We start from the raw sequence: 9,463 nt of genomic DNA, 5'->3' as shown, positions 1-9,463 counted from the left end.
GGGGGGGCCGGTCGCTCTGCCCCGGGGGTCGTTGGGTCTCCGCCCTAGTGAGAGACGGAGCGCGCCCATGGCGGAGAAGACGCAGAAGAGGTGAGTGTGCTGCCTGAGACACGCCCGACTCAGCTCTCCCCGGGGCCGGAACCTGGGGCTGGTGGCCAGTGCTGCGAGTCGATGGTCCCTAGGGCCCAGCGTCCGCTCGGACGGGTGCCGGCGGACTGGGGACGCGCAGGGCTGGGACCGGCGTGGAGTCGGTATCGGGAACCTTTTGTCTCTCTGTCCCGCTGTCACCGCGCCTGCGCAGAAAGGTCTCTGGCAGGGCGGAGGCGGATGACGTCGTCGCCTCTTATTACGCCTGCGCAGAAGAGTCTGGGTCGGGAGCTGTTGCAGTGATCCCAGCAGCGCGCCCCGCAGTTGGGTGCTCCGCAGGGCAGCGAGGGCGTCGGTCCCCTGGGCGCGCGGCGCGCCCCCCCGCCGAGACTGCCGGGAAGGGGGCGCCCCCTACTGGCTCTCGGCGGCGGAGAACCCACCGTTCCGGGGTCACACGTGGGAATTCGGATTTTCCTCTTCTGCACGACCGCGCTCTCCGCCGCGGACAGCGGCCCCTGCTCGCCTTTGGGCGCGGTGCCGTCCCGGTTAGTGCGGGCCCGCTCGGGGACGGGAGCAGCTGCGGGGAAGCGCCGGCCGGGGCCTCCCCGGGCCTCCCCGCCTGCTCCGGGCTAGTCGCTTACCGGAGGGGACGGTGAGGACCGGTGGCGGGGACCGGCCTGGCTCGGGCTGGGAGGATGACAGTATCAGGGCCGCAGCTGATGGGCGGGGAGGGTCCCGGATGCCGCCTAGGGGAGGCGGTTTTAGCAATGGTGGGCTCTCCGATGGGGAGGTGAGCTTACATGGTAGTCTGGGTGGTTTATGACCCTGTTTGTTTTCTTGTTTTTGAGGTTTTTGCCAGAGGGCGTCTGCGCTCGCCAGGCCACTCCTGCCAGGGTGGATGACCACCCTGTAGTCCCTCCAGTCTCCTCCGGGCATGCACGCCTGGTGTGATTTTCAAGCCCAATGTGCGGTCGAGGACTTGAACCGTGACTTCCCACGTGGGGGGTCCAACGCCTTAACCACTCTACCACCTGATCCCCCGGCCTATTACCCGGTTTTCTGGGGCCAGCAGGCTGTCTCTGTGCTGCTCAGAAGGCAGGTGGTCAGTGGAGAGCTGCCCTGAAGGCCCCTCTGAACGCCAGTGCTGAGAGCTCTGCCTTGAACTCACCAGTCTCCACCGTGGCCTCATACCCGCCTGGTCCGCAGTCTGTCTCTGGCCTGTGGGGCTGTCCCTGGAGCAAGGCTGCCCTGCAGAAGCTGGCTCAGTGCACACAGGCAGTGTCAGGGCCACACCCCAGGGGCAAACCCACCCAGAACTGCTGGGGTAGAGCCCATCCCTGCTTGCCTCACTAAAGCTTTGCCGCTCTGTCCCACATGGTCCCAGTTGGGCAGTCCTGGCAGTGGACCCAGCCAGGCAGGGGTGGGTGAGCTGCCCTGCTCGCAGCCCGCCCCAGCTCCGGGACTGACTTTGCCATTCCGGGCATGCGTCGTGTTTCCAGGGGCTCCTCAGACTCGCTCCTTTTCATCACCTGTCTTGTTTTATGGCCTTTCTCTGAACTAATTATTGGGTTCTTTGTTTTTGTGTTTATTTTTAAGTTTTCACCTGCCTGAATCATCTCTCTTCCCTCTACCTTTTTTTCCTCCCTATTTTTGTTTGTTTTTAGTTGGAGGCTTTCCCGCCCTACCTGGTCACTATGGGCTCTGTCCATTACTGTGACTGAGGACCAGACCCTGGAGGCCCTCGGTGTGCCCCAGGCATGTCCTCTGATGTGGCTCTGGGTGGGGCAGGTGACTCCCCTACCAGGAGGAGCTGCCGACCTGCCTGCTCCACCTCCCTCTGGGTCAGCCTCTGTGCACTGGGACCTGGAGGGCACTGATCTGTCCCCTCGGCCTCCCTAAGTGCAGCGTCTCCAGGCTGGGCCTGCTACTTCGGCCTTCCAGAATCTGCCAGGTTTTCCCCTGCCGTTATGCTCTCTCCCACAGTCTGCTCCTCCTGCCCCTGTTGGAGTGTCCGTGTGCTCACCAGAGAGGAGAAGCACCCCGTGGGTGTGTCGTGGCACAGTCCCTTCTCTTCCGTCCCTCCACCCTTCCAGGGTTCGGGGCACACACAATGCATCTGGTGTGTGTTTCAAGCCTCCTGGCTGGAATTCGAACCATGATCGACCACGTGGGCCAGGGCGCCTATCAGCACTAGGCCCCAGGCCCAACCCTCTGCTCTTGAGCAATGCTTTCATCCCTCTCCTGGAGACCCACGTTGGGGAGCGGGGCTGGGGAGGGGCAGGACGTTGGCGTGGCCTGGGCGTCTAGGCCCGGCCTCACGTCGCTAACAGAAGTGCCAAGCAGTTCTGGCTGAGAAGGGGCGGGGGCAGACTTGTGGCAACACATGTCCTGCACCGGCTGGCTCAGGTGCCTTCCTCCTGGTCCCATACCTTCCACAACGGGTGTGGGGCCATGGCCTGTCCTGTTGCCAGGACCCCGAGGCCCCGCCCTGACACTCAGCGCCCACCGAGACCAGATCCTGAAATGTGAACTTCAGGGACAAGCCGTGACGTGAGGGTGCTGGAGCCGGAGTCTGCTCCCAGCGTATGCTCTCTGCTGATGGCCATCAGGGTGGCCGAGTGCTCTGCCGTTCTGAGTCCCATGCAGGGGCCAGTCAGTACACGCTTTCTGTCACGTTACCTGTAGGATTCCAGAAGCTGTGGAGCCTTGGGGCTGTCTGAGCCCTGACGTGTGTCGACTCAGCCTTTGCGGAGGGTGCCCGATGTGCCGCACATGTGTACACGCATCACCGTGGGGTTACTCTCACAGTGCACAAGCAACCCCTTGTGGCCCGAAGGGAGCGAGGCCCTCAGTGACCGGGCACAGCGTCGACTGTCCCATGACACGATCCGTGCTGTGTGTGGGTGCTCCCGTCCCTGCAGTGCCCTGAGCAGTGAGTGACGGCACAGCTGTGACCAGGCTGGAGATGGCCATGAGCGTGGTGTAGTAGGTCAAATTCGTGGTCACCACTGTTTTTTATTTTTTTAATTATTTATTTTTAGTTTTATTTATTCATGTATTTGTTTTAATTTGACCAGAGAGAGAGAAACTGAGAAAGCAAGCCACAGTCGGCCATGTGGGAATGTCCAGCGCCTTAGCCACCGCGCCACCTGCTGGCCCCACCATTGTTTTTGAAAGAAAACAGAAGTGCTAATAAGTAATAACTTTACCCTCTATTAAAGACAATTTCGAAGCAGTGGGGAAAACGACAGCGAGAATGGTTTCCCTCTCTGGAGGGAAACCAGGGAGTCCATGGACCACCCACGCTGCACGTCACTGTAGACAGCAGGCGGGAGGACACGGGCCATGCTCGAGAGGGCTCCGGGGAGGGGAGAGGCTCCACCGTAGAAGTCGCCCTGCATTTGGAGACGGGCCTGGGTCTTTCAGGCCTGGTCTTAAGAAAGTTTTGGGGTTTTTGTTTATTTTCTCCGGCCACCCTACTGCACTTGCAGTTTTCGAGTAGGAAACACCTCTCTGCCCTCCTCCCTGGGCCCGCGCCCGGCTCCAGCCCACTCTTGGAAGGCAGCCAGCTGTTGGCCTCCACCAGCGCCTTACGGTCACTGGGAGTCCGCCTTCCAAAGAATGTCGTGAATCTTTCACGCTAAAAACAAAACAAAAAAAACTTCTGCAGTAATTTTTTTAATTAAAGAAGTATTGAGTGCCAGCAGTGGTGTGATGGTTAAGAGTGCTGGACTCCCACATGACCAACCGCAGTTCTAGTCCCGGACCTGGCGGCTTGCTTTCTCACTTTCACTCTCTCTCTCCCTCTCTGGTCAAAAATTTAAAATACATAAAGTTAAATCATTCTTTTAAAAAATAAAATATATTAAGGGGCTGGCAGGCGGCATGGTAGCTGAAGGCATTGGACTCCCACATTCAACCATGGTTCAAGTCCTGGGCCTGGTGGCTTTCTCTATGTCTCTGATCAAACTGGAAAAAAATAAGGTTACATAAAATAATTATTAAAAAAAGACATGAAGCACAAATAGAAAACAGTATTAAGTTTTAAACTGCGTGCTGTACGTTACTAGTGAGCGGGCGCCTGCTTGTGTATCTGACAGCTTGAGTCGTGGAGGGTCACGGTGACCTGGTGTCCCAGTCCTTGCTGACTACAGCACATACTTGGGTGAGAAACGTCTATGAAAATTTATGTTTTAATAATTTACTTAAAATGCAAACTCCTGCCTTTAAAGGTGGTTTCCAGGACTGTTCGATGGCTTGGAACTGGGGCGCCTTCCCTGGGAGGGGGACAGGCAAGTTGTCTGCTCTCCACCTCTTGTTGGCTGCGCCCGCAAGGTGGCCCCGGCTGCAGTGTGTGCTGGACGCTGTGATGTGTACTGAAGCCACACGGAGACCTGGGCTCTGCTCCTGGACCTCCCTGATAAAACTCGGCTTCCAGCTCCTCAGGAGGCTGGGGTAGGAGGTTGGCAGCCGACCACGACCTGCTGATGAGGTCCGAGCCAGGGAGAGAGGGCAGGAAAGGAAACAGGCGTGCAGAGAATCTAAATACAACTGCTTAGTCATAGGCATGAACGTGACTACGTGTAGGATTTGCGAAAATCTACTACAGAAGCTTCTTGAGCCTCGTATGTTGCTATGAAGTCAGTGTAGAGAATCACTGATTCTGCATGCTAGCGGCGAGCCCCTGGAGGTAAGATGTTTGAAAGTTATAGACAGCACACCTAGGGACCAGCCATTAGCGTAATGGCTATGTCGTTGGACTCCCATGTAGTCGACCGCGGTTTGAGTCCCGGACTCGGTGGCTTAAACTCATGCCAGGCGTGTGTGCATGCGTGCCCAAGATCCCGAGAGGAGAAGGGATTGCGGTGTGGCCATCCCCCCGGGGGGTGATTTCTCGCTTTCTGTCTCTCTGTCTTTCTGGTGAGCGCATGCGTCCTATAGCAAAAACCTCTAAAGAAAAAACAAAAAACAAAAAACAGCACACCTAAAATGGCACTGGTATCTCACAGAGGCTGAGAGCCGGTCAGTGCCATGAATATCATTACTGTTAAGGAAGATTCTTAGTGAAGCGAGTTCCCTGGTAGCACGACTTTACCGGAAAGTTCTAAATGGTCGCACGGGCTCGGCTGGGGACAGCTGTGGCGTGGGACACATCAGGCGGGGTCAGGGACCGTCAGTAGGCAGCTTCCACCATGCTCATAGCACCGTGTGAACAGGGCTGTGGGTTGTCACTAGGGGTAGATGGAAATACCGCTACGCTTCAGATTCCCTAAATGGACATTCCCTTGCCGGTCGGTAAATGGTTGGAACGTCTTTCCTTTCCCCAGTTTACAAGAGCAGAGGCCTGTTACCTCCTGCCAGTTGTTGGCTTTGCCTTTTTACTTAACAGATAGCTTGGTGATTATTCCCAAGTGTGGACCCGAGGGCTACGACTTCTACTCAGTCCCCGTCCCCGAGTTACTAACCCGAGGGTTACGGTCCCCCATCGCTGCTCTGTCCCTGTCTCTGAGTTACTAACCTGAGGGTCACAGTCCCCCATTGCTGCTTGCTCCCCATCCCTGATTACTAACCCAAGGGTTACGGTCCTCCATCGCTGCTCGGTCCCGTCCCTGAGTTACTAACCCAAGGGTTACGGTCCCCCATCGCTGCTCTGTCCCTGTCTCTGAGTTACTAACCTGAGGGTCACAGTCCCCCATCGCTGCTCGGTCCCCGTCCCCGTTACTAACCCATTCCCACTGATGAGTGTCGTCCGGCTCTTTGTTCCTTAGATGTGACGCTGCTGTTGAGTGGAGAGAAAGGGCTGCAGGGCGCGTCCTGGGCACTCTGCAGTAGATCCCGTGTGCCTGCGGCCTGGTTTCAGTTCCTGCCTGTGCATACTGAGCCTGGCCTTGCCCGCCATCTCCTCAGGTCCTTACCCGTCCTCTGGCTGTGGCGTTGAGGTGGCCTGGTGCACTGTGTCCTGGCCTGTCACAATGTCACCTTCTCTCCCCACAGTGTGAAGATCGCTCCTGGAGCAGTTGTGTGTGTCGAGAGCGAGATCCGAGGAGACGTGACTATCGGTGAGACGAGCCTCCGGCACTTCCCCAGAGGCGGCTGTGTCGTACTCACGTGCTTTATCCCTTCTGCCAGGGATAGAGACAGGCCCTGTACAGGGTCCCCACCTCCCAGCCAGCCAGGACCACCACCTGCCCGGCAGGATCAGTCTGATCCACATCCGAATCCAGGCCTCTGAGACTGGGCCTCCCGTAGGGCTGGGTGTGACGCCTGGGGCCACTGCCCTGGGGGAGCCCCTATCTGACCGCCTGCCGTGTAGCTCTGCGCTGTCTCCTGTCTCCTGTCCCCCACCAGCATCACTTTGCTTGGAGTTTTGGGGTCGGCCGCAGGCGCTTACTGGAGAGCTGGAGGAAGATGGCTGTGCCACAGCCCCCCTGTCTCCTCTCAGAGTCTTAGGCACGCACGCACACACGTCTGGAGTGAGCTTTAAGCCTCCAGGTCTGGGACGTGACCCATGGTGGACTAGGTGGGAGCCCAGTGGCTGGCCTGCACACCGTCTGCTGGTCTTACAGTGCGTACTTTACTGACAAAATGCTAACTCTCCCCAGTGTGTTTAACACTTTTTTTATTTTTTAAGGTTTTTGCCATAGGAAGGGTGTGCTTGTGGGAGAGGAGACAGAGACGGAAAGTGAGAAATCACCCCCCCCCCCGGAGATGGCCCCACTACAGTCCCTTATCCTCCATTCTCCTGGGATTTGGGGCCTGCACGCACATGTGCCCAGCTTGAGTTTCAACCCAGTCTGGGACTTGAACTGCCGTCGACCATGTGAGAGTCCAACACCTCAACCACCACGTCGCTTGCTGGCCCCATGTTTAGCATTGAGAGGTTTTTGCTATAGGGCACATGAGCTCACCAGAAAGAGAGAGACAGAGAGACAGAAAGTGAGAAATCACCCCCCAGGGGGGATGGCCATGCTGTAATCCCTTCTCCTCCATTCTCCTCTCAGGATCTTGGGCATGCACGCACACGCGCCCAGCATGAGTTTAAGCCACATGGTTGACTACATGGGAGTCCAGCGACACAGCCATTAGCCAACTGCTAGTCTCCCTTTAGCACTTCTAAAAGTTGGGTGGGTGGAGGCTGTGGTTTCTATTGTTTTTGTTTACTTTAAAACGAGAGGGTCCATGCACAGCACACGTGCGTGAGTGGAGCCTGTCCACACCACAGCCCTGTCCAGCTCTCCATCCCATCTGGTTCCTGGGCACATGCACACACGCCTGATGTGTTCTTCAAGCCACCAGGGCTGGGACTTGAACCCTGGTCAGCCATATGGGATCCAGTTTGTTTTGTGCAGTGCTGGCTGGAAGGCCATGCCACCCTTCTGAGGGGCCAGCCAGGAGTTAGCCTCAAGAGCCCGTATGCCTGGGGTGAGCAGAGCAGGTGGGCCGCGGGAGCTGTACACCCGTCCCCGTGGTGCAGACCCTGTGTAGACCTGATGTGCTTCCTGGTTGTGCCCTCTGGGTTCCCCTGGTGGAGCGCTTGGCCTCTGTGCCCTTATTCTCCCCGTGGGATCACAGGTTCTGGCTGCACATCATGGGAGCTTAGACGTGTCAGGGTTATCTGTCATGGGAAGAGCTCAGAGGTCAGTCTCCAGGGCTGACCAGCCAGCGGCATCCAGCCAGGAAGGGTGGGCTGGGACCAGGCGCCATCCTGGACATGGCAGAGGGAGCAGGGCGGGAGTGTAGGACGCCGGGGAGGCAGTAGGCCAGGGGTCCCCGAGTCCCCGCTCGCCCTGTCATGGCCAGGACTCGTCTCCCGGACTCAGTGAGCTGCCCAGGAGGCTGGGAGACGGCCCCCTGGCCTCCCTAGTGATGGCAGGCCTGCAGGCAGAGGAGAGGAGCGAATCTCCAGGGAGTCCCCGCGGGGGACTTTCGGCCCAGGGAAGCTTCAGGATGCGAAAACCTTGGCTGTTGGATGCCTCTCTTGGCATTTTGAGCATGCAGGCACGAGTGCCGGGAGCGTCAGGAAGCTGGCTGGGACTCTAGCCGCACAGCCGGCCACGTGGGGTCAGCGGCCTCCCCTCCTGCACCCCCGTCCAGGTGGCCTGCTCTTTGCGGTGCTGTGGCTGCCCCGTCTCCAGCTTTGTGCGAGGAGAGCTCGTCACTGGTCCCTCCCTGCCTTGCGTCCGTGCTTTCTTCCCGGTTCGAGAACTGCTGCTTCCCCGGTAGCCCGTGGGGACGTCTGAGTCAGACGGGATCGAGTGAGGAGCAGTGGGTTATGTGGGTTCCCATTGCACTTCACTTCCTCCCCTCTTAACAGTAAGGATGCAGTGGACGCTAGGTCGGACAGGCGTGTCCACGGACAGCACAGATGGTCAGATCTGAAGTCCCTCCTGTTACGAACAGGAGCGCTTGGGACCACAGAGGCCCTGCCCTGTGATCAGGACAGAGCCACGTGTGGAGGCCTGCTGTCCCGGGCGGAGGCCTGCTGTCCTGTCCCAGATGGAGGCCCGCTCTCCTGGGCGGAGACCTGCTGTGGCTGGCCTGGGGCGCCATCCTTGCAGACCTGGGCACGGGGCACATCCACTGTGTCATGGGTCAGCTCCTGCCCAGTTTTCTTAAACAAAGTTTGCTCAAATACATCACAGAAACAACTCAGTTTTTACAGTTAAGGAGGGGTTTAGAAGAAATGTAGCTCATTTTTATCATGTGTTTTTCATCTGTAATTGTGTGTTGCAATGTGGGAATTTTCCAGAGTTGCTTGTTAGTCATTGCTGTCATTGTTGTTTGGTGTAAGGCAGCTCTGTAATATTTTGACCATTAGTCATTTTTCTGAAATAATACATCTGATTAAAAAGCCCCCACAGGCCGGCCCAGGGCCTAGTGTTAGCGGAGCTGTCTGCGGCGGGCCATGGGTAGGAGCCGCGCTGTACTTTGCCCAACAACAGGTTGCGGGGTGGGCCGTGGCCAGCCCCGTGGCACGTTCTCCTCCTCTCCCTGCCTCTGGCAAACGGATGGGAAAGAAGGGGCTGCCCCAGAGGCACTTCCAGTCGGAGCAGGGTGGGAGAAGTGACCCAGCTGCAGCCCACCCCCACGAACCCTCCGTCCTACCGACCAGCGGGGTGCCGTCTGTCCTGCTGGTCAGCTAGACGGAGTGAGTTGGGACTCCGTGTGCAGTGGAGACGGCTGAGTGCTGTCGCCTGGCAGCAAAGGCAGGGGCCGCTCAGTAGACATGAGGGATGCTTTGTGTAACTTCCCATCCTCTAGTCATTTATGCTCTTGCAAATTACTCTTCTGAAATGTTGGAGAGAAAGCCTTGCTTTCCTTTCTCCGTTTCAGGTTAGTGGGTCTTTTTTTTTTTTTTTTTTTTTTTTGTGGGTTT

The 9,463-nt window shown here is 57.7% G+C and overlaps 1 protein-coding gene across 1 annotated transcript in view; it reads left to right on the top strand.

The window, feature by feature from the left end:
• Positions 1 to 12: 12 nt before the first annotated feature.
• DCTN6 (dynactin subunit 6) overlaps positions 13 to 9,463 on the top strand; it is a gene marked incomplete in the record, with an annotated part of 20,468 nt that continues 11,017 nt past the window's right edge. Inside the window, 2 exon segments of the mRNA XM_014583713.1 lie at positions 13 to 90; positions 6,082 to 6,146. Coding sequence (XP_014439199.1) covers positions 68 to 90; positions 6,082 to 6,146 — 88 coding nt within the window.

Source organism: Tupaia chinensis, unplaced genomic scaffold (assembly GCF_000334495.1).
Source record: "Tupaia chinensis unplaced genomic scaffold, TupChi_1.0 Scaffold144602_1, whole genome shotgun sequence".
NCBI lineage: Eukaryota > Metazoa > Chordata > Mammalia > Scandentia > Tupaiidae > Tupaia > Tupaia belangeri.
This window is presented reverse-complemented; position numbering and strand designations above follow the sequence as displayed.